Source organism: Convolutriloba macropyga, chromosome 13 (genome assembly GCF_964194025.1).
Source record: "Convolutriloba macropyga chromosome 13, txConMacr16.3, whole genome shotgun sequence".
Taxonomy (NCBI): domain Eukaryota; kingdom Metazoa; phylum Xenacoelomorpha; order Acoela; family Convolutidae; genus Convolutriloba; species Convolutriloba macropyga.
Window position 1 is genome coordinate 11,273,056 of NC_134480.1, and position 25,658 is coordinate 11,298,713.

Sequence of the window (25,658 nt, forward strand, 5' to 3'; positions counted from 1 at the left end):
CTAAATTTATGAGCTCTCCTAGTTGGAACATTAAATCTACTTTACATACCCTGAAAAAAGAAAACAATTTCGAAAACTGTTGACTAATATTTCTTTTCATCTTTTCTTGTTTTCAAAAAATAACATTTTCTTTGAAATGACTTGAAACTCCGACTTATAATTTAATCTATTTTAGCTCGCTTTAATGAAACTGTAGGCTAGACGCATATACAGATCGCACGGTTTTCTATTGATAATCACACACCTAACAATACCAGGATAAATATCCCTCGTTTTGTCCCTTCGTTTTCCCACCCTTTGTTCAAGATCTATTCCCAAGTTTCCATGCTGTCTAGAGCCTTTAACAGCCTTGCTTTGAATATCATCCACCTTTATTCACGTGAATTGGTCTTGAGTCAAGTGATTTCATTTCGAGGGTTAAATTTGTATGCTTAAATTATAGACCTGATTTTTGAAAATGATAGGAGTGATAATTTCGACCGTGGCATGTGCTGCCGTGATTTCTCTGACTATCTTCAACGGCGCAACTGGCTCGAGTGTAAGTTTTCCCTAAATTTCGCTAAAATTTTTTTTGGAAAAGTAGTGGTTTGATGTTTTCCATATTTTATCTAAATTATCTACCAAAATTCTATATAGCTACTGGACTAGTCGTTAACTGTTGCATCGTGTTGCAAAATTCTTGCAAGACCTTGGAAGATGTTCTTGTCCATTCGACTAGGGCTTTTCCTACTGTAGGGAAAAATTACAAAAATTATAAAAATGTCACAACAAATTACAGAATGTTAAGCGTTCTGCGCTAAGAAAAAAATTTTACAGTGGAAATTTTTATATAGTTTTAAGTTCATCAGCAATTGTAGCTATTTTTCGCTTTGAGCAAGCGAATTTTCACTTAAAAATATCCCTCAAAATTTTTGCACTTGAAATATTAATACAGCGTAAAATAGCATAAAATTGATTGCACTTCGGAAATTTGCTAGTGTAAACATTTTATCGGATCTTTTAAAAAAGCAAAAGAAAAACAAGCCGGAGTGCTTGAATGTTTTGGTCATTTTGTTTCAATAAAGTTAGTATCTTCCAGCATTGAACAAACCAACAACAAATAAACAAAGATTAATAAAATTCAAGTTGACAAAAGAAAATCATAGAATTTTTTTTAGTCCTACAATAAATTGTAAATTTTATTTGCAAGTTTTAGCTGTCTTAATATTCAAATGACACACAGGTAATACAAACTAACAAAATATCCTAAAACGTCATATCAATTAACTTTTTTCAAAAAAAAATGCTTAGCACAGTTAGTAGAAATATTTTTTGAAATTGTAGTTGGCAAACAACTTGAAGGATGAATCTCAAATTAGATGAAATATAGAATAATGAATTAATACTTTTTCAGAAATTATTTCGTTACATGAGACAGCAATCGCTGGTTTGTCAAATAAAACACCATCAGATTAAACGTTTCAAAAAGAAGATTAAGTTTTTATTAGAATTATATTAAACTATTTCGTATAGACAACTTCTAAAATATCTTAATCATTAAATAATGAATTGATATTTACAGAGCAAAATTTTTCCCCGAAGTGCAGCATTTTTTTCGATGTATATCAAAGACATTTCTAAAACCTGCATATTGGAAGTTGTTTTCAATTGCAAAAAGAACAGCGTGGTCAGAAAGATTACAGGGAAATAGAAAACTTTCACAGTTCTTTTCCACTAGCCACAAAATTTTACCGGTTATTTAAGTAAATTTTGGTCTTCGAAGATCTCCTTAATGTAAGACAAGCAGCTTCGGAGCCAAAGAAAAATTCACTGGAAAAATTGCTGAAAAGATAAAACCTTTATTTTGGCATCAAAAGCTGGTCATTCTCAAAATTGTTTCCTTATGAAATCATTCAAGTTATACCATTGTTTAATATTGAATTTTTGCTTGAATTAGAAAGTGATTCCAAACTCACAAAATTTTTGCTCTTATTGCAAATCAGAAAAGAAAACAAATATTTTTTAGGAAAAAAGATTTTTGTGTTTTGTTTGCAAGTTTAGAGTTGTATATTGCTAATACCGAGTTGTTGAGCAATCCCAATAAAGCTTTTTCCTGCAATGCAATGAAAGCGGTTTTCTTAGTTATATAATTTTCATATAAAAGCATGGAAACTGAAAAACAATGTTCAACTCATATGAAATACAATAAATGTTCAGATTGCCAAAAAGTCTTGAGCAGAGTTTTAGTTTTGTTTGGATCACATTGATATGATTAAATATGAGTTCAAATTTCCTTATAAATTTATCGACAATTTTTATTGTGTGATTTTTGCGGGAAAGTTTTTCGCAGTATAAATCAAGTTTTTTGTCAATTTTGACTTCCTGAAACTTTCTTCTTACAAGAAATTTATTACGCTTAGTACGCTTAGCATTTTTTGGTGCTTTTCAGAATTCCAGGCAACTAAGTCTTTTAAATTATCAAACTGTTTTTGAAAAATTGTGAAGAAATCTTTTCAACCATTTTGAAGTTTTTTCTGTCGACTTCTCGTTTCATTAAGTTTTGTCTTGGTTGCTCTTCAGTTAAATGTTAACAAAAAAGTTTCAAAACTTTTATTTCTCTAATTATATAGGTTTTCACATGATTGGTACTGTTTTTGTTGACATCAATATGTTTTTCTATCATCTGTCGTAAGTTCTGATCAGTTCTCTTGTCTTTAAGTTGACCAATTTGGTCTCAGAAACATGCTGAAATTTGTATTTTACGAATGTAAATTTGCCAATTATTTAAAACAAAGCTTACGTGTACTGAAAGTTTTTGCTTTGGAATCTTTCTTATTAAAATGAGTAGATTCGTAATATAGCGAAAATAACCTTAGTAAATTATGCACTTCTTGCTTATTTTTGCTAACTATATTTTTTAATTAATTTGTAGTTAATTAGTTAATTCTTTAAACCGCATCGCAATAAATCACAATAAAATGTAATTAATTAGTTAATTCGTTAAATCACAATAAATCGCATCGCAAATAGACTGAACAACTTATTACCAGAGTTGTTGTGACAAGAATTTATTAGTGCCGTTATAATTCAAAATAGGATGATTTATAGAAACGATTATTATAGAGTAATTTTTACTGTATTTTAATATATTTCTTAATAAAGAAGCAATGTTTAGTTGTCAATTATATGTACTTTTTTAGACTAAAAAGTGCGACGAAAACAAGAACAACAAGAAGAAACCAAATACATGCAACAACAAAGAGAAAAATTCCTCCAAAACAGATAAAAGTAAACAAAAACCAAAATGCAGTAAACAATCGTCAAATTCTTCGTCCGATTTCTCATCATCCGAAAGCAGCAGCCAAAGTGACAGCAGCAGCGATGAAGAACGATCTAAAAAGTGTGAAAATTTGAACAAACCGGACAAAATCGAGAAACAAAACAAATCGAAAGGTTGTGGATTGTTGACAAAACCCTCGACGAACGATACTTGCACTCGACCCAAAGTTCGACACGAACGGAGAAGCAAAACCGAGTTCCAATCCGAACGCGGGGTTTCGCCACACGGTGACGTCATTTACGAGAAACGAAAGGGAATGGCCGAGAAGAGTTTGTCGACCAATGGGAAGATAGATTATCGCACTTCGTATTATGAAGAGTCGTACAAGGATAACAACGAGTTTAAAGTGCATCAGAAAGAGGTCGAGCAGTATTTTGACAAACCTAGGCACTAAAGTTATAACCAGGAAATTTCCACTATTGCTTTTTGTCCGACTGATTAATAAATTAACGAATTGAAATTGTACTTTTGGGCATAGCGTGAAATCATAAAATAGCAAGCTATAGCATAAAATATATAAAACGTGAAATCATAAAATAGCAAGCTATAGCAAGCTATATAAGTTTTTTAAGGCCGAAGTAAAATATTGTGACAATGCATATGCAAAGTTAAAAAAATATAATTCGTTCTTTTAATAGTGAAATCTGAGTGTAAATTATTGAATGTTGTAAGGTATTACCCTAATCGAGATCTAGACTTTATGAAAAGACCCAAAAAGTCTTCGGGGGGGGGGGATATAGACCCAAATTACATGGTCATGCACATAAATTAAGTCAACACAAACTCTTTTTCATGGGTCCATACATGATCTTTTCGTAGATGAAAACGAGCGCACTCTTTTCATGGGTCGAGTCATGGTCTCATCGTAGACTATTATAGTCGCGAATAAATCTCTTCATGGTTCAATGCAGGATATTCTCATAAGTCAATGTATCTTACAAAATTCTTTTGATGGGCCAATAAAAGGTCTTTTAATGCATCTTTGCCAAGCTAAAGTCGGTAGTTGGTTGAGTTGAAATAGTTGAATAGCTGTCGGCAAACTTGTTAAGTCAAGTAAAAAGAAATTCACATTGAGATTTTCTAGTATAAAATTCGTACCCTCCTCCTTTTTCATTCCGGGTTTGGGACTGGCAGTGGCAGAGTTAAAAAATTGTAGGAAAACAATGAGACAGCACAGTAAAAACCATGCATGCATTGTTTTCCAGACCAAAAACATAATAAAACAAGATTAAAAATCAAAACAAAACAAAACTAGTTTAAAAAACATATAATAGCTGAAACGTAGTAGGAAACTTTCTCAAGTCAATTCGAAAACTTACTATTTGCGATTTTCCATTATACTTTAGTTTGGTTCATATCGGGCAGAAGACTGGCAGTGGTGGAATTACTGAAATAGACTACAGGAAAACAGATAGCGTAGTAAAAACCATTCAGGTAGTTTTCCAAGAGAAGACAAGATTAGAGCATGCGACATATCAATTAATTTTCTAGAAAAACTACAGAGAGCGATTTGGATGTCTTTCAACCTCCGTACTAATGGCATTCTGCGCTATCAAAACAGTTCACTTTGAACAACTCCGTACGATTTGAAGTATCTTCGTACGATTCTCATTGTGAGATTGATTGTTCGCTTGCCCATCCATTTGTGTACGATACAAAAATCTAAATTTTGAGTAGAAGGGTTCATACTTTTGCTAGACACGATAGGGAGTCGTGTGCCGTGTGAACATAGTATTTAGATAAACACCTGAAAATATGCCGAAAGCGTTCTGTGAAACGCGGATTCATAGGGAAATCCGCGCGATCGAAGGAAAAACTCTTATCGCGTCCCTTTTTGACATATTCGTTTTCGAGCTGGCCGATCCCTGGTGACTTCTAACATGGTCACCTAATCTATACTTAACCAACTCTCGTTATGATTGAACGGTTTGTATAATGGGCGCAATCTTTTACTGATTGAAACACTCAAGTGTAAGTTTTCGAATACCAAAAGTCTGAAACACCAGAGTTTTTCAGTATACCCAGCCAGAAGGTGACTTCCATGATCTTTAGTCATTTTCAAACTCTGAAGTTACTGGCTTTAAGCAAGATTTTGTGACTCTGTAGAAATGATTTCCAATTTCTGGCTTAACTTCTCGAACCCCGGGGTCGTTCTCGAAATTCGCCAAAAACTTTCGGAGACTTCCAGCTGCTTCGCTTACTTTAACACCGTGGCTCCGTCACTATTCTCGAGGAAAAGACCAGAAGTTCATGGTCTAATCATAGGCAATGTTGAGCTTTTGTTTGAAATTTTCCAAAATTCAATGGGCTTTTACAATTTTTTCTCCGAGTGTCTATGTATCTCTTTTAATTGAGCTCAATAAGGGTTGTTTACATTTTTGCACCACCAAATTTCTCTTTCACCTTGTTTAAATTTATTATGACTGTTAATTTTGTCATGCTTGTTTGCTACAGTTAACGTCAATGTATGCTCTTTATACATTTTCATGATCTCCTCAAAATTATTTTCGTATTCTCTATGACTCATATAATGACTTAACCGTCAAATACAATGTGAATGAATAATGAAAACAAAAATATATTAATTTGGCTATATAGGCATAAAACTTCGTCATAAAGATTAAAGTATCGAAAAAGTAAACGCCATATTCTATGAAAAGACAGATTGTTGACCATAATTGGTCATCAAAACTATAACGTGACGCATTTTCACAATAACTTTCTAAGGCATGGTATTTAATTAAAATAAAATATGCTGCAGTTTTGCACTGTTGATAAATGTACTTTTAACGAGTTATAACCGAGGTTATAAATATTGATCATTTTCTAACATTTGAATCGTCCAAATCAGGCGTTTGAAAGTTTGGTCATTATTATTTTTGCGTGTACTGCTGTTCAAACTTTGGTGAGTCTTGATTCTTCTGATTTAATGTGAAGCTTTTTTTGGACCTTTTCAGTTTGTGTATATGAAATCTCTTATAAATATTAAGAAAAAACATCTAATAGAAAGCTGGTGAAAAAGAAGCAACGTTGTTTTCAAAGTGGAGGTTGGGCTTCAAAAAAAGAATTTTGATATGAAAAAGGATTTTTGATTTTAACCCTAGCACTCAAAAACTCCTCTTTGATGCTATTTTTCCTTAATATGATATTTAGAAAGCATGAATTCAATTTTATAACAAAGTATAAATAAAATTTATCAAAAAGTGTTTGGAATTTAAAGTTGCGTGGGTTACTGTATTTGAGTTCTATTGTATTTCTTGTTGCAGAGCCATCCGGATTCCAAGATATGTTTTTATTAAAAAAACTCAAAAAACTTGCTGCAATATCTCATTATCATTATTCAATGCATTATAGCATTTAACTGTCTAATCATAACATTACCAGAGTTGTTTTGGAACATTTGAAAAAATCAGGTTTTATGATTTCCTCTTCCCTTTCGTAATATATACGGCCAATATTCGCATTTCATCTAAATTTTTTGGCAGTATTTGCTCTTACGTTTTTATGAGAAAAGCGTACGCAAATCGAAGATAAATGCAAAGTCACATGTCGTGTAATTCAATATTTATTGAAATCGTTTAATTCTTTTTTCTTAGTGTTGAAGATATTTATTCTGTTTAATCGTGTTCAATGTTAAATCTTCTTGTGTTATACTCAACGCTACTTAAGAAGACGAAAAAGCCGTGATAATATGTCAAAATTTTTTTAAAATCTGCTATTATAAGATACATAAAGTGATAGCATAGTTGGCATCAAAGACGTCTTCAAAACTGCCAGAGGGTTAAAGTCAAATATCGCTGTTATCAAATGTCTATTTTCAAACTTAATCTCCATTTTACAAACAAAAAACTTTCCCCATCTTTCTGTTAAAACATCAAACATGTTTCTCAGTGAAGGATTCTAAGCTCATTTTAAGAATTCTTTAAACTCACTTACTATATAAAAAACGTTTTCGTGATAGTATTTAAAGATTAAAACCTTAAATACAGACACAATGTCAGCCAAACTCAAATAAAACAGCAGACGATGAAACTTGTATTGACAAACTACACTTCAGAGAAGTGAAAATACGTTATTTTATTGGTTTTTACTATTAGCAAGTATATTTTTGTTCACTTCTAGCGAATCAACAGAGGAGTAAAAACCGAAATCTATTCTCATTTCCTCAGCTTAATGGTATTTTTTGTCAAATTTTTTATAAAAAATATTTTTCCCTAAGATTGAAATACATATTTTTTGCAAGAGAGAAACAATAGTTGGATACGAAACTATTTTTGTTTTATCCAGTAAACTGTCTCATAACTCCGCTTTACAGAAGAGCAGAAAGTTGGAAACATGAATGCTGCTTTAGTTTTTATAATTAACCACCCTTTAATTTGAAATTGTTGATTACTGGATATTCAAAAAGGATTCTCTGGGATTTCAACAATGAAAGATAAGATAATGTCCCAACCTCAAAAAGCAGTGAAAAGAACCTGGAATGTTCTATTTCAGTTTTTCAAAATCCAGTTTAACTGAACTCACTTTACAAAAAAAAATATTTGGAGTATGAATTATTTGAACCAAAGTGTGATCAAAACCATTGAAGGAAAAAGTGCTCCTGAGTTTATATAACAGTTGAAGCAAAATATTCAAACAAGAGAAACAAAATTGTCCATTTTTTCATGAAATGCAGAAAATTTGACTCTTGATCGCTGCTTTGAGTTTTGTTAGCTACCTCTTAATTTGAGGAATGTGTTGATTGCTGGACATTAAGAAAGTGAGTTGCTTGGACTTTGGCAACAAAAGAGAGATAAATTTCTAACCTCTCAAAGTAGTCAAAACACAAAATTTTTCGTTTTCAGTTCATCAAATTCAATTTAATAGAACTAACTTTACAAAGAATTTTTTATCATGCTTGGTGTATGGACTCGAATAATGCAGATAAAAGTGCTCATTAGTTAGGATACAAAGTCTCTTATTCGAGTATATGCAAAATCAAATTGCTTTTCACATGATTGAAACAGTGATAGAAAAATAAATAACAACCTTCTCTAAATTGCTGCCAGTTTAGATATTTACTCTGCGTATGTGTTGAATTTTTAATGTTTTAATCATTTAAATTTTGTTTTTAGAGGTCAGAGAACTGATATATGATTTACGAATTTTTTTCTCAAATGGGACTAATTAAAAGTCGAAATACGTAAGCAAATAGTTAAGAAAAAAAAAATTTGCAGACGAGAGAACTGGTTTTGGAAACTAAAAGTGTGTTCACACTTTGGCATTATAAATTTTTTAGCACAAGGAAACAAAATTTCTCTTAAGATAATGAGATAATGTTGAAATCCAGATATCTCATCCAGCAATCAAGCTCACAAAAATATTTTTATCAAATAGAGAGGGTTAGGGATAATCACAAATAAGCACACAAAGAAGGCTTGGTTTTATGAGGAGGCACATAGTGCTCCAACACATCGTTTTCTTTTTTGTGAACAAATTGGAGAGTGAATACTTAATTGAAATGATAAAACCAATTCAATTGCAGTCCGCTTTATTTTAACTACGAGTAAAGCAAACTTTGCAATAATGAATGGCAAATACTGATTAAACATAATCGTTTTTGAGGACCAATTTATTAAAGTTGTAGCAAAAAAATTCCATGGATTTAAACGCGCGCACAACAGCCGAAAATAAATGTATTTCCTGGTTCACGAAAACGTTGTCATTTCATTTATGTACGCGCATTTTCACTTTGATGTATGTGGAATGCAGAGGTTGCATAGAAAACGGTTTTTAGGTCGTTTATGAAAAACGGAGATGGCATGAAACTGGCAAACAGAAGAAAAAATCTTGGGAAAACAAACTATGGATTTTGAAAAATACCTAGATGTTTGCTAAATTTCAATAAAACATAGATCCACAACACAGGCAGCATAGGTAAATCTGTTTAAGGTGTTCTACGTATCTAACGTCAACGTAGGGGCTTAAAATAAACAAAGGCAAAGTTAAGAATATACACTATGGTACCAAAAAGCTACGTATACCTGACGATTTTGTAAAAAGCAATACAAACAGCAAATAATATAACATTTTGAGTTCAAATTTGTTCTCTAATAACGCATCATTATACCTTTGGCTTTTGTGACGTCTAGTAAACGGTTTTTATAGTGTTCATATAGGTTTCTCACGACGTCTGCGTCAATTTCGTTCCCAATTTCATACACTTTTTCTTCTAAATTTTCCGAAAAACCTGCCTGTTTTTGTAGTCGCTGCTTTATAATCGCCTTAATAGGATTCAGATCTGGACTGTATGTTGGCCAATGTAGTAACTTCCACTCGTTTTCCTGAAAAAATTGCCGATGATCTTTGATTTATGCTCAGGAGCATTATCTTGTTGAAAATAATATCCAGGAAATGCATTTTTTCTTTGTAATTTTTCGAAAACTTCCAAATAACCGACAGCGTTCAGCTTGTTTGGACCTTTAACAAGCATTTTTCCTCCATCTGATTGTATTGCACCCCAAAACATAAATGATCGTTTGTCTGAACAAATTTGTTGTGTTTTCTTTTTCAAGAAAATCTTTTTCCCTTTCTTCAAAAAACTATCACACGTCTTTCGCTGGTGACGCTTTGAGCCTGTTACCTTTTTTGATATCGTTTGTATGCATGCTGTTTACTAGATCGTGATTTTAAGCCGAGTTGCTTTGGATTTTGTCCATGAAAAATGAACATTTCGAATGGCAACAGCGTGACAAACAGTAAAAAAATAAAGCAGCTTAACCTTCTTTTCTGTGTAAGCGGATAGAATTAGAATGAATTCTCGTTTAAAACTTCAAAATTTCACGCATTTGTTCACGATTTAGCACAAAGCAAATGTTTTGAGCGAAAGCAAAGCTTAAAGAGCGCAAATTGTGCTGTACGTAGCTTTTTGGTACCATAGTGTAACTCCCAAAAACAGAAAACAAAGTTGCTTGTTTTACGTTTCCAAAGACTTGCCCTGAACAAATTTAACTGATTTCTTATTAAATGCTTGTGTTCGGTTTGCGAACTTGAACCAATGATAGCTACCAATTAGCTTAATCGCAAATATAAAACTTGAAAAGAAGTTTTCCAGAAATGTAATAGAACGTCAAAGGTTTCTCAAAGTTTAATTTGTCAATTGTTAAATAATTGAACTATTGGGTTGCCGATATTACGTTTTTCGTGTTCTTCCATGCGAATTGAACTTCAAATGATCAGACATGCCGAAAAAGGACCTGCCAATTGTGCTTTAATTTTTGAGAGATAACATTCACTGTGTTTAATATAAACTGAAGAACGTATTGCAATGCAGACATACCAAATTTAATCAAAATTTCTTCACTTTGGCGTTCAAGACAAGCAGAAACGACAAATTTCTCACATCATTGTTTTGTTTTAAAACACACACTTACACACACCACACACGGGGGTGTTGCTTTCTCTGCTGTCCATTGACCTATAACAGATTGGTTTTGATGAGCTCACCACAAAAATCAATTCAACCAAAAAATGTGTGAAAAGTAACTCAATATTTAGCAAACACAACGCAAAACAGCTAAAATTGTTACATTATTACATCTATTTATCAAATCTTACTATTACATCTATTACATCAATTGATCAAATGTACTTGAAAAATTTATCATTTGTAAAAGTGGTATAACACGATGGCGGTTGCAATAGTTTCAATGATCATCATATGAAATTCATAAGCGTTTGTGGAGGTCTGCAAAAATAAGCAACAATGTTTCAAAATTGGATCAAATACACGAAAATTTTAACATAACACTATTCATTAATACAAGAACTCCAATTTACGCATTGCACTCAAAACAATAATTTAAAAATATCACGTCTTTGTTGCGCGTCCCCAATAATTGGGCTCTTACAACTTAAAGATTTATCTTTGTCGGTCATTGTAATCTATGAGGATTAAGGTCGAATTTTTAAACAAAAAGCTTATACTTAGTTTGCAATAAAAATTATTCGAATTTTTTTTTGGAAAATCATTAAAAGCTCTTAAAAAACCCAAACCAAGAGTCATCTGCATTGGGTTAAAAAGACTGAAAATTTTCGAAATTAATACAAACCTACATAATTTACCACAAAATCAGGCAGAAGAGTTTCAGATTGTTTTCTTGGAAGTACAAATAGCCTTTTCGTGGTGTCAGTTAATTTCATGGCAATTGATTTGGACAAAGTCAGACGAAATATACAAAAAAGTCTGATTGGCGCCGGTTTTTAATTCAACAAAGCTAAATTTTTGTAAATTACACCTTTTGTTGCAGCAAATGAAGGCAAACGATGCAACTCAGTAGTCATTTTATATGTCTAATAGTAAAACAATTGGATTATGGTACTTAATTTTTTTCTAATTGTAGCTAAAAATACTTTGAAATCAAAATTTAGGAAAAAGTGAACCAAATGAAGCTCAAATTCCACAAAGTATAATTTTTGAAAATGACGTGAACATTATCAGTTGGACCGGGTCTCTGATGATAACACGCATACTTTTCTACGTCATGTATATTGTCCAGACAAAATTGACCGAACAGAAAAAAAACCCAGACGACCGTATTGCTGTTCCCTTCACTGTGTGGGTTGCATCGAAACACTCATTTTCAGGGGCAAAAACTGACAAAATATCTCGGTTTATTGTTGACTAATTTGAGAAATATGACAGATTTCAAGTATCGGAAAAAAGAGTATCTTACATATTAAACTACCTCGCAGTTAAATAGAAGATTATCCTCCAACATCTGAAGCTTAAATTGTTGAAACGAAACAATTTCACGCATTTTTGAGAAAATGCGCGAAATTTGAACAAATTTGGCGAATCAAGGATGTGAAAACTGTTCAAACAAAGGCCCTTAATTAAACAAAAAAACGGGCATACAAAATGTCAAATTTCAAATATGAGAAAGTGAACAATGCATAATTTCCCGATTTCATTCGAATTGTTTCAGCTAGTCTAAACATAGAATTATTAAGTTGATGATGGCGAGACGAAATTATTTATTTGAGTTTTGACAAAACTAAATAGTTTGTTTCAGGACAAACATCAACACGAACTTAAATATTTGCTGTATTAGTTGTTTATCGCTTACAGAGCTTTTGATCAATCTAACTCATAAGTTAAGTAAATTTCATTTTATTCATTAACTAAGATAACTTGATGACAGTTTGATTTATACCTGCAGCCGCTAAGAAACGTCCGGCGTAACATAAACTTTGAATTCAAGCAAAAATTTTTTGTCCAATTTTACAAAAAATTTAATACAATATTAACGGTGAAAACGTTCCCCTCAGTCTTCCTGCTTAGTGGGCATACAATTTTTCACGACCCAAGGCGGTCGTGATATCCTTTATATTGCAATGTGCTATATGACACATATTTTGTTACGGAGTCTTGAAACAGTACCAAAATCTAAGTTCACAAATAACTATATTGACAAATTTTGTAATTTCAATAACAAAGGAAATGACCCAATTCGCAAAAAGTCATGCATATGTTTACACGTGAATTACTTCACTTTACTTCGATAAAAAGCAGCGGAAATCCGTTTCGTTTTTTTAAAAAAAACTTTCAACTTATTTACTACATAAGTAGACTACTTCAACCAGCTTTGAACTTTGTATATTTTACTGGTTAGTAGTCACTGATTCGATATCGGCATTATTATCCTTTTATGAAATTTTTTCTGCAATTAAATGTTAACACCACTGTGTGCATAGATAGGAACCGAACTTTGTAAATTGCGAGGTCTAATTCAGTGAGGGTTGATGTGGCATTCATAGAAATTACAATTTTACCTCTTAAAATTAAAATCAGTCCATTCAATGCAAAAAACGAAAGTTTTATGCTTATTATCCCGGGTCGAGGCCAAATAATTGTCTTGTAAGAACTTTCTAGCAGAAACTTACAAGGCGATGCATCGCCTTGCAAGTTTTTCTGCCAAAAACTTGCAAGTTCTTACAAGTTAACCATTCGACTTGCAAGTTCTTACAAGTTAATCATTCGACTTACAAGACTCTTACAAGTTAACCATTCGACTTACAAGTTACTTGCAAGTTGACCATTCGCACACACACCACACACACACACAACACGTACGAACACACACACACGCGCGCGCACACACACACACACACATACACGCACACATACACACGCACATACACAAACATACACGCATATACGCACTAAACCGTAAAAAAAACGTTGCAAGACATGGATGTAAACGGATGTTGGAAAAAAATAGAACCTGGAAAATTGTGAATTAAATTATATAAAAGGGTATAAAAATGAAATACCTAAATTATTTTGAGAAAATACTGACATATGAATTTGAAAATTCAATCCAACTCAAAATTTTGGGAACATTGTAAAAAAGCAATCGTGAAGAAGCTAATTGAGATCTACAGTATTTTAATGGAAATGCAAAAAGAACTCTCTTGAATTGATAAATTTCAAAAATCAACCGTTTTGTCTACTTAGGTCGAATTGTTTTACGTTATCCAAACAGAGCAGCTAACTCTCACGCGCTTTCTACGGTAAATGACTGAATGCTAAATTGAATCAACCAATAAGAGTTGTGCTCGACCGTAGCGAACTTGCAAGAAACTTACAAGTTAGTCATTCGCCTTGTAAGTTCTTACAAGTTAACCATTCGACTTGCAAGTTCTTACAAGTTAACCATCTTTTTGCAAGAAACTTGCAAAATCTCACAAGTTAACCATCTTTTGCGAGAAACTTGCAAGTTCTTACAAATTAACCGGATCTATTCTGTTTCGGCCCCCCAGCTTAGTGAGCATACATTTTTTATGACTCCCAGACGCACGTGCTATTTTCTTACATAGTAACGTGCTATATAACAACATAGAATTTGTAACTGGGGGTCATAACAAACACTGGGGGGCCGAAACAGAATAGATCCAGTTAACAGTTCGGTCTCGACCCTGGATTTCAATCCACAAAACATTCGCGACAATTACCACTTCCATTTTTACGAGGGTTGTGGTGAATATTATCTGCTAGTGGTCTAAAATTTTTCACAAAAATTTCTAGGTAAGTTTACCTGCGAAGTTTGCAGGTAAGCAAAATTGCAGGCAATTATACCTGCAAAATTACCTGCAGTAAAATTGTACAGGCAATTATTTACCTGGAGTACCTATGCAGTATTACCTTGCAATTATCTGCATGCTCACAGCATTATTTTAAGTATGACTTTAAAGTGAAAACAAATTCGAAAAATCTGATTAAAGTGTATGAAACATTTCTCATTGGATGATTGATGTTATAAAGTAAGTCCGAATAGAAGACATTGTTTGCAGGGAAAATTCAAGGAGGTTAGCACTGCAAATTCTAGGTACCCTACAGGCAATTTACCTCGAACTGTAGTTAGTTTAGATTGCTATCAAGTAGTTATTAGGTAATTTGCATTAATGCACAACTTACTTGTAAAATCTAGCTAAATTTTCTTGCATTTCATAATCACACAACGTAAAATATTTTAGTGTGAACTAAGGCACTTGTATATATTTGTAGAATTAGTGCTAGAATTGTTTACTGAAAGCACATTTTTTCTCATTTTTGGGCGATGGCTACCATTGACACTTCAAACTAGGAAGCATAATCTCCTGTCCAAATTACTTTTCGATTAAAATCAAGTCGGGTATCAGTTTTGAGGAAAAGATAAATTAGCTTAACTTTGAGCTTGATTGTGATGTTTTTTATCAGCGATGCTCCCCTAAAAAACCAAGCTTTCATTGCATTTTCCCCTATGCAGTATTTGCAAAATTTTAGGAAAAGTTTGGCAAGAAAACCACGTTTCTAATTCTTATTCTTCTAGTATCTTACAACCGACAAAAAATAATTGTAGAATACTGTTTCGATGTTTACTTTTGTATCTTTGTGTTTTGTAGCCAGTCTCAAGCTCTTGCGTTTCTCGTTTTTTTTAAAATTAAGTTTGTCGTTGTTAGTTATAGCGTCGCTCAGCATGAGAACCACAAAACGGTATCTTTTTTTCTCATTCAGTTATCAACCAGCGTAATTGGTGTTTTTGCACACTTACAACAGTAAGTAGACTTAATTTCACTCCCGATATATCCGTTCATTAGGCTATTCAATCATTTATAGAAAGTCCAATGAAATTGAAATAAGCGAAGGTTTCAGAATTACTGTCTACATTGCTCATTTGAGTGCTCAGTTGCATGTTTTGGCGCTCGTTTTTCATACGTTCGGTTCAAATTTATGGAACATGCTATACCTCTTCAAAAGAGAGCATTAGTTTATTGATGAACATTAATAAAAGTAATCACGCGATGAAGATAGTCGGCTCCAAAACCATCTGCAAGTTTCAGAGCACTCATAATTGCAGATTCTTTATTAAAGTAATAACATACATTTCAGGCTTAAGAAAAACCTAAAAATGTCAAAACGTTGCAAAATTCATTGGACACTGCTCAATAATACATTGTTCCAAATGATAACTGAACTGTGTGTCCAATAAATATGGAATAATCGAACTTTTCAAAAACAATGTCGACATAGCTCATTTGCTTGCTTAGTTGCAGGTTTTTGAAGAATCTCGAAGGTTTGATTATTTTATGAGCAGACTCTAACTATACTATAGTTCCATAAAGTTGCATCGCAAGCGGACGTTCGAAAAACTCTCGAATGAACAACGAAGTGCTGATCTCTGCATTTTTACAATTTGAACTTTGACCTTTGAAACGTTCGATAGCGTTGCAACTTTATGGGACAGACATATATAGGCTTCCAATTTGAACGCGGAACTTTTTCCATTTCCTTTGAAAGAAAACAATTGAGTCCGAAACAAAAAACGACCTATGCGAGAAAACTTTTCATTTTGATTTTAGTTAGCATAATTGAGCAAAATGCTGAAAGCCAAGAAATATGACTGGAAAGACTCCAATATGGCCTTGTTCGGGTCCGACACTGAAAAGAAAGTCAAAAAAGAATCTGCCGAAACGGAACCGGCTTGGAACGGTGCCGGAGCCGACGTTGGGATCCAAATTTGGCGCATCAACAAGTTCAAAGTTGAACACTGGCCCAAAGATCAGTACGGCGAGTTTTTCAATGGTGATTCCTATATAATACTGAACACGTACAAAGAGCCGGAAGGAGACGAATTGAAATACGATGTTCATTTCTGGATTGGGACATACAGTACCCAAGACGAATACGGAACCGCAGCTTACAAAACTGTGGAGCTTGACACGTTTCTGGACGACAAACCGGTTCAACATCGGGAAGTTATGAACCACGAAAGCGACTTGTTCAAAAGCTACTTCAAAAATGTTACCCTGTTGAAAGGGGGAGCCGATACTGGGTTTCGTCACGTGCAACCCGAAGAGTACAAGCCCAGATTGTTCCACTTTTCGGGGCCCGGGGCCAAAATTGAAATGAAGGAAGTTCCTCTGAAGAAAGGATATCTGAATGATGAGGATGTTTTCATTCTGGACAACGGCCTTGTTATCTATCAATTATCAGGTTAAAAATTATGAAATCTGTTTTATTTTTTCCCCAATGGATTTTATTTTCAATCCCCTCTTCATTTTTCAAGTTTTGAGGTTTTAAAGCAACAACTTGTGCTAGAATAACATGCACCCTTTTACCCTATCACATATTTTTGAGACGAAATTTTGTAAATTTTCGACTTTCATTATTTTGCCCATTACTTCCCCAATTACCGCTTACAATTAGTTATCCTGTATTATAGTAAGTCACATAAAGTTGCAACGCAAGCGAACGTTCCAAAAGCTCGGGCCATGCAAATGGGCAGTGTTTTGCTAGATATCTGCATGGTTTAAATTTGAACTTTGACCTTTGAAACGTTCGATAGAGTTGCAGTTTTATGGGACTGATTGTACCACAATTGAATGACTATATCAGCTATAAATATAAATTTTGCGTGATGCTTTTCAGGACCAAAAGCAAGAAACATGGAAAAATTCAAAGCCACTCAATTTTTGCAGACTTTGAAAAGCCAGAGGGGCGGAAAAGCAAGAGTAATAGAAATGAGAGAACCCACCGAAGAACCCGAATTCCTGGAGCTTCTGAAAGACGGAGGCCCGAAGGATAAATCAACCGAAATACCCGACACGGACTGTAACAAAGTGTTCCGGATCTCAGACGCTACCGGGGAACTTTTGATGACGGAGGTTCCGGTACCAGATGGCAAAATTACCCCAGACATTTTGGATTCAAATGACGTGTTTATCGTTGACAAGAAAGGGGGGTCTTGCTATGTCTGGTGTGGTTCGGGGGCTTCACCTGACGAGTTGAAAAACTGGTGTGCATATTCGCATAATTATTTGAAGGAGACAAGCTACCCATGGAAGGCTGTAACCGCCATGAAAGAAGGACAAGAAGCAAAAGGCTTCTTCGATTAGAAACTGTTCAACAAAACGTTAAAAAAAACGTAAATTATCTTCAAGTCTGCTATAACTATATAAGTTTGCACTTAAAACAGATCATATTTAAGCCTGGTGAACTAACTATAAAGTAAAATTCTATGTAAATTCCACAGGAACACTAATCTTTACAAAATTCTTCTCTGAAACTTGACTGAAATTAAATATATGTCAGACGTTTGTCCTTTCTTCATACAAACATTTACTGAAAAAATTTACGGAAAAGTTGGCTGAACGGAAGTAAACCGGCATCCAAATCAATGAGAACCGTTACGAGCCCGTGCCCCTAACAGACAAAATAAACCATTTTGGTCGACGTGTTCTATAGTCTGTCCCATAAAGTTGAAATGACCAAAACGCCAAACATGCAATTGAGCATCCAAATGAGCAATGCAGACAGTGTTTTGAAAACGTTCGCTTATTGCAACTTTATGGGGCACGATATAGACACAATTTGTGGAATCTAGGTCTAATGAATGGTGGCTCGATACCAAAAAACGGCTTTTGCTCATTATATGGAATAAGAGATTCTGAAATAAATAAATAGTTTCTTTTTTTACACTTTTTTTTAAAAAAAGACGCAATTAAAAATTAGTCCCTTAAGTGCAACGACCGTGCGAAGAACAATGATAGTGCATGATAATTGTTTGGTTTCGATAGCGATTAAACTGTTCACAGCTGCGTCAAAGAATAGTTTGCAGCATACATGCGGCCTAAATTTGAATGATTCCAATTTCGAAATTTAAAAAATTCCCTGCGATGAAGGCATTAAGAACCAATTACTTATTGTTTTTGCAAAATTTTCAAGCAGCGGTACCTCACACAAACACAACCCTAAATATTCAGGAGACATAAAATAGCATTGCAGTTGAAAAATTTCCCGGCGAAACGGGAATGAACAGGAGATAAATGGCACGAAGCGGATTCAAAAACCGACTACCGGATGCATCTATCCCCCACAATATTCAGGAAAACTCCCAAAAACTACAAGTCGCTTCAGTTGAAATAAAATACATTGCTATTTGGGCATATATTTAAATAATTAATTGCCACATAATTTATAAATGTTTGGCGGATTTCAAGCAGCGATCCCAAAATTGACAGTTTTTGAGTCCAAATTGTCCTCGTCATCACATTGCAACGTTGTTCTTATTGCATCCGCTGCAGCAGATTAATGCAGTTACTAAGAAGACAAACTTGAGACGAGTTGGTTCCAAGGTTGGTAACATCACGAGAGAAAAATTATCTGGTGCGGCAAACGGTGCTGTTCACACTGGATCATATGAGTGGAAGACATTATTTGCAATGTCTCAAAAAATTTGCGAAGTTGTGTCGAGCAACTCCGTTTTTCTGTTTGCGGAGATAAACAACGTGGAGCTCTGTGGGCTGACTGCGTTGGTTAAATCAGAAGTTACTGATCTGTAGAGTGGGCTCTAAGTTCCGTGCAATTTGCAGTCAAGGTGCCAAGCACTGCTATGTTGTGGAATGTTGGGGACGGGTAAGTATGTTGCTGTGCTCGCTGGAGGGGGCGACGGAATCACGGGAGGCTGAGGAATAAATAGATGTTGAGATGGGAACATGAGAGGCGAGTTCACGCGTGGGTTTAGAGGTGGAGGGACCTTATGCGGGGAATGGGCAATAGGGACTTGTGTTTGGTGTGGAATGTGACTTTGAGTTAGATTCTGTTGTTGTTGAACATGAGGCATTGACATATGTAATTGACCAGGCACACTGGAGCTTTTCGGACCCAAGAACTGATTTACTTGTGGGTTTGTTGAAACATTAGGTACAAAAATGGAATTAGTTGGTGCCATAACGGGTGTCGGTGGCCGGGGAGGTTGCATAGGTGGTTGAGGTGGTGGGAGTGCCGTGTCTTTAAGGAAAAGACCCCCACACAGAGAGCCAAGGTCGTGGCTGAGGCGAAGCTCTGTTTCTCTTGTTTGCGTGATAAACACATGTTTAGGCAATGCCCAAGTCCCCGTAAGTGTAGGAAAGATGGTTGCAACAGCTCCCATAACACCTTACTTCATGGAGCTGAAAGGGTTTTTCCAGCTAAACCCTCAACAAACAACAATATCGATACTTTGAAGTCGAACGCAGGTACAAGTAGGCCATCTACTGGTCAACAGCAACCAAGCAAAACAACCACTTTGTCTTCCGTGACGGATGTCAAAGGCCTCCTTCAGGTCACGGAACTGAAAGTTACTAATTCTTCTGGTACTAGTACTACGGCGTTGGTTTTATGCGATACCGCTTGCAGTAACTCTTGGGTGTCCGATAGTCTCGCAGCTAGACTCGGTTTGCAGGGTACCGCATTAAAACTGACCGTCAAGGGTATAAACACGGAAGAACTCATAGACACAAAGGTGGTTCAATTGACTGTGACACCTCACAAAGATCAAGACTTTGAAGCATTTACTGTACGTCCCTACGTGAGGGAAACATTAAACGTAGGTTCCGACATCATTGACGTGAAGTCCATGCAAGAAACGTACCCACATTTGGCAGTTCTAGATCCAGTAAGATATAGCTATGGAGAAATTGAGATGATACTTGGACAGGATGTCTACCATGCCATCCGCCCGTTAGAGTATTTTTCAGCCGACGAAAAGTGCTCACCATTCGCTGTCCGCTTGCCCATAGGTTGGGTTTTAAGTGGCCCACTCCCGTCAAGCTCAAGTTTAGTCTCCACGTGTTTCAAAGCCAATATTGAACAGGATTTTGAATTAGCTTGTCAGGTTAAATCTTGGTATGATATGGAATCGTACGGCGCGTTCAAGCAAGTTGACCCAAGATCCGCAGCGGATGCTCGCGCGCAGGAAATACTTGAAACAACAACTTTCCATAACGGCCAAAGATACGATGTCGGTATGTTATGGGCTGATGACAACATCCAGCTCCCGAATAACTACTTTTCGTCACTGGTACAGCTCAAGTCTCTCGAAAAGCGGCTCTCGAGAGATACATCATTGAAAGAAACTTATGCTAACACCATCCGTGAAGACTTGGAAAAAGGTTACTTGAAAACAGTCCCTGATGCTCACAAGGTAGAGCAGCGGTCAGATAGAGAGTGGTACCTACCACATCATCCCGTGGTCAATCCGAACAAACCGGGCAAAGTGCGTAGGGTATTAAATGGTGCAGCAAAGTTCCACGGTATTTCTTTGAATAAATCTTTGCTCACTGGCCCCGACCTGCTCCAAAACCTAATCCATGTACTACTTAGATTCCGTCAACATCAATTTGCCGTGTCCGCAGATATCGAGGGTATGTTCCTCCAAGTGGGTGTCCCTGATTGGGACCAGCCATCACTGCGTTTTTTGTGGCGGGAGGACCCCACAACAGATGTTGTAGTGTATCAATACACGCGCCATATATTCGGGGCTAAAGACTCGCCCACATGCGCTAACTATGCACTGCAACGCACGGCCCGAGACAATGTTATTCAGTACCCGGAAGCAACCAAAGCCGTCCTAGAAAACTTCTACATGGACGATTACTTGGATTCGGTGGAGTCACCTGAGAGGGCTCTCAAAAGATCGAAGGAGTTGGTGCAACTTCTCCATCTAGGTGGGTTCAAGCTTACTAAGTTCGTAAGCAATGTACCGAATCTGGCTGATCGAATTGATGGGTCACCTCAGTCCACCGAACCAAAAGTAATTGCCTCATCTAAGGAGGAATCTTCGCACGTGCTTGGGTTGAAATGGGATCACAACAGTGATACTCTAGTTGTGAGTCGGGGTACCTCCAGTACAGTAACTAAGTCTTTAACACAACGCTTGGTATTGAGCCTAGTGTCTAAGGTGTTTGATCCCATCGGCCTAGTGGCACCATTTACTGTTGGTGCCCGATTGTTACTAAAGGACATCTGGCGTGTCAGCGGGCAGCACTGGGATGAAGAATTACCAAAAGACACTGTTGAAAGGTTCCTCGAATGGAGTGTAGAACTACCCAAGCTTGCAGCAATCACTATACCAAGGAGCTACTTTTCCGGAAACTTTGAACACCTGGAACTACACATGTTTGGCGATAGTTCACAAGAAGTTTTCAGTGCCGTTGCATTTCTCCGAGCTCGAGTAACTACTTCGAGTGGGCCCCAAACGGAGCTTGCGTTTGTCCTGGGTAAAGCTCGCGTAGCACCTATGAAGGTCATGACTGTTCCAAAGCTGGAATTACAGGCAGCGCTACTGGCCGCTCGATTGAAACAAGATATATGTCGAGCTCTCACAGTAAAAGTCAACAGGGTTTTCATGTGGACCGACAGCACTACTGTCTTGTAATGGCTTAACTCTGCAACCAAGCACCCAATATTTATTGCAAACCGTGTTTGCGAAATCTTAGAACACACAAGCGTTGACGAATGGAACGACGTTGCCTCAAGCGATAATCCGGCAGATGCCGGCACTCGTGGTATGTCTGCTGAGATTTTGCAATCAAGTAGCTGGGTGAGAGGTCCAGATTTCCTAAGAACCAAGCAATTCCCGTTCGAACCAAGCACTGAAGTAGTTAATAACATCAAACTTGGTATAGTAACTAAGGAAACTGACGAAACCAATGCATCATTGGCCGTATCTGTAACCAATTCAACTAAGGAACCGCCCCCGCAACTAATTCCCTTCGATAAGTACAGTTCTTATCAGAAGTTGCTACGGATAACAGCGTACGCACTCCGCTTGTTACCTTCTCACGAATGTTACCGTAATGCCGATGGTAGCATCATAGACCCCACAGAGCTTGACGAAGCCGAGCGTCATCTCCAGTATCTTGTGCAAGGGGAGTCATTCAATGCAGAGAGAAAAATTCTCCTCGAAAACAAACCCGTTAAACGGAGTAGCCGCATTGCTCCGTTATCTCCCTTTATTGGGCCAAATCGTCTAATCCGATCGGCAGGCCGCATCAAGCGGTTGGTCGAAGTTGACTTTGATGTAAAACATCCTATCGTTCTGGACGCACGCCATGCATTTGTAAAGTTGTTCCTCAGGCACACGCACGTTAAACATCATCATCAAGGTATTGACTACCTGAGGGCTAAAATACAGGAACGTTATACCATCCTTAAGTTACGATCCTCACTGCGTTCAATTAAATCCAGCTGCGTCACGTGTAGACAGTTTCGAGCTGCCACTATCCAACCAATCATGGCTGACCTCCCAGTAGAAAGACTCGCATACCAGTCTCCTCCCTTCACAAACACCGGGGTCGACTACTTCGGCCCGCTGTATGTTACTGTACGTAGGACTACCGAGAAGAGGTGGGGTTTCCTCTTCACATGCTTAACTACTCGAGCCGTTCATGTTGAAATCGTTCCTTCCATGGACGCCAGTTCGTGTATAACGGGAGTGGAGCGGTTCGTCTCTCGTCGAGGCACACCGACCATTATTTGGTCTGATAATGGTACTAATTTTGTTGGCGCGGAAAAAGAACTACGCGAGAACATCGAAAAGTGGAACACCATCAACATCGCCGTGGAACTTGCCCACAAAGGCATCAAGTGGAGGTTCAACCCGCCCAGTGCGCCACACCAAGGTGGCATCTGGGAGAGGCTAGTACGTAGTTTCAAGCGCGTACTTTACACAATCCTTGGAACACGTCGCCTCACGGATGAGGTTTTAAGTACCACTTTTTGTCTGGTCGAACATGCACTTAATTCACGTCCGCTAACGCCCGTAAGCGCCGACCCGTCCGACCTAGGAGTATTAACACCTAATCACTTTCTCCTCGGTAACCAAGCACGTAGTCTCCCTTCCATCCTTGGCGTAGATGAGTTTGATCACCGTAAACGTTACGCCCGCGCGCAGTCCTACGCTAACGCTATTTGGTCTCGTTGGATCAAAGAATACGTACCGGCGCTGAACCGACGTTCCAAGTGGCAGACGCCTGCCGACCATCACCTTAAGACCGGTGATTTGGTTTGGGTAGTTGAAGAAACCAACCCGAGGGGTTACTACCCCACTGCTCGGATCACTGAACTCCGTTACGGTTCAGACAGCGTCGCACGCTCCGCCGTATTGCGCACGTCCTCTGGATTGCTCGTTCGCCAGCTTGTAAAATTAGTACCCATTCTCCCAGCATCTTCTTCTGGGCCGGAGGATGTTAGTAACTAAATAGATTTAAGCGAGAGATTATTAGCCAATCAGAATTGAATATTTAAATGCATATAAAACGTTCTAATATGCATAGAAAGTCCGGAAAAAGTTCGTATAACCTAATTTTAAGTAAATATAACTACGATATGTACGGATTATGGTGGTTTTCGGCTTAATATTTTTAGGTTCTTCAGACGATTGTTGATCGATTATGAACTGATTCTGACGTCAATGACATCAGACAAAAAACCAGTAAAAGAGCATCAAAAAAACCTTGCCGTCTAAACTCTCACTTGTTGCTATGTTCGCCAATACTTATACGTTGCTTTATACGAACTTATGACGTTGACTATATAAAAAGATTGAATTGGAAACTTGAATTTGGTAGACTATTTTGAATTCTTACAGCTACATCGAGAGTGATGAACCAGAGCAAAAATAAAATTAAAAAACAGTGAAAACAGTAAAATTATTTCTGAGAACCAGCTGGAATAAAAAAAATCCCCATTTTCTTTCCATTTGCTAAAACCAAACTGCAAATGTTGTGCAATAAATTTGCATTGAAGCCTGTAATTGCCTCTTTTTTAAGCTATTCAAACACATATTTTTCCTTTTGATTTTGTTTATTTCAAACTGATAGATAGTCTGTCCCATAAAATTGAAACAAACGTTTGAAGAATCCGAAAGAAATAAAACACAGAAAACAAGCATGCTGAGCACTAGGAACGTCCAATTATTTCAACTTTGTGACACGCTACAGTTCCAAATTAAAATCTATCATCTTTCAAAACATGCACGCAAATGACTAGGTGTGACTGACTTATTATAAAATCGATTACCGCTACTATTATAGGTTTTTGTTGAGCGCAAAATTAAATCAGTTTCTACACCTACAATTTGTGAGATTGAATTCTACTATTTGCACTTAAGGCAATCCAAATTTTGCGATGATTTTTATGAGCAAATCAGCTGTTTCTTGTCACAAACTAAAACTAAGTTTCTCTAATTTTTCTCGCATTGACTGTTGGAGTTGACTTTTCTATTTTTTCAGAGGTGATGCTCAATTTTCTTTTTAGAACCTTTAATACTTATGTTCGGGCATAAGCATGTTTTTTATGTTAAAATGATCGTAAATTAAATATTCAAATCAAACCACGTAAAGTTTTGGTCATTGTTTTCGGTGGATTTAGTTAACGATTAGTACTTATCAACATCAAAAGCGTCAAAAAGACACTCAATGAAATTTAAACTCAAAACTTTGATAAACAGTTTACAATATATATTTTTTCAATACATTTCACGTTTCTTAAAATTAAGATTGCATTTTCTTTATTTTGGTTAAACTAGTTATTTCGAGTAGGACAAAATTAATCAATAGTAATTGTAAAGGGGTTTGTCAAGGGTAGATGCCCTTGTCAGGCCTTTGTAGTTGATAGATTATAAAGATAATAAATTTTTGTTGGGAACTCCACAATTTCAAATACTAGAGTTCTCTGCCAATTAGCCAAGAATTCAGGTCAGCGTACTAAGAACATTTAATACTACTGTGAAGAAAGGAACGGCTTTTCGAGAGAACGCAATCTTTTTACTAATCCAAAATTGATTTCTTCAAAGAACACATTGCCAGACTTGTGTTGCAAAAGCAAAAAATTACAAATTTCTTCAATATTGAACTTTCTAGGTAATTCTCTGGTAATCAGTAGGTTTAGTCAGAAGCTAACTGCAGCGTAAGGGGCTAACTTTAGCTTGATTGGGTGTGCGGTTGGGTGAGGGTGAAGGAGGTGGAAGGGTTGAGTGGTGAGCACGAGAGAGGT

The 25,658-nt window shown here is 36.3% G+C and overlaps 2 protein-coding genes across 3 annotated transcripts; both read left to right on the forward strand.

Annotated features, from left to right (window-relative positions):
* The first annotated feature begins 304 nt into the window (after positions 1–304).
* On the forward strand, positions 305–3,784 carry LOC142351867 (uncharacterized). Its single transcript, XM_075404107.1, has 2 exons — positions 305–538; positions 3,180–3,784. Exons 1-2 carry the CDS (start codon positions 458–460, stop codon positions 3,711–3,713), a joined length of 615 nt encoding a protein of 204 aa, XP_075260222.1. The 5' UTR covers positions 305–457; the 3' UTR covers positions 3,714–3,784.
* Positions 3,785–6,069: 2,285 nt separating this feature from the next.
* LOC142352188 (gelsolin-like protein 1) lies at positions 6,070–17,938 on the forward strand. Of its 2 annotated transcripts, none has more exons than XM_075404600.1 (3): positions 6,070–6,224; positions 16,202–16,835; positions 17,271–17,938. In XM_075404600.1, exons 2-3 carry the CDS (start codon positions 16,220–16,222, stop codon positions 17,735–17,737), a joined length of 1,083 nt encoding a protein of 360 aa, XP_075260715.1. In that variant the 5' UTR covers positions 6,070–6,224; positions 16,202–16,219; the 3' UTR covers positions 17,738–17,938. The 2 variants fall into 2 exon arrangements, with proteins under 2 accessions (XP_075260715.1, XP_075260716.1); XM_075404601.1 differs by lacking the exon at positions 6,070–6,224 and adding an exon at positions 12,324–12,458 and having other exon boundaries at positions 16,206–16,835.
* The last annotated feature ends 7,720 nt before the right edge of the window (positions 17,939–25,658 follow it).

What these genes read in the sequence shown, in the direction of transcription:
- LOC142351867 (XM_075404107.1), top strand. Translation starts at nt 458, where the DNA reads ATGATAGGAGTGATAATTTCGACCGTGGCATGTGCTGCCGTGATTTCT. An exon ending in ACGGCGCAACTGGCTCGAGT is followed by an intron (nt 539 to 3,179) that starts GTAAGTTTTCCC and finishes GTACTTTTTTAG; the next exon opens with ACTAAAAAGTGCGACGAAAA.
- LOC142352188 (XM_075404600.1), top strand. Translation starts at nt 16,220, where the DNA reads ATGCTGAAAGCCAAGAAATATGACTGGAAAGACTCCAATATGGCCTTG. An exon ending in TGTTATCTATCAATTATCAG is followed by an intron (nt 16,836 to 17,270) that starts GTTAAAAATTAT and finishes GATGCTTTTCAG; the next exon opens with GACCAAAAGCAAGAAACATG.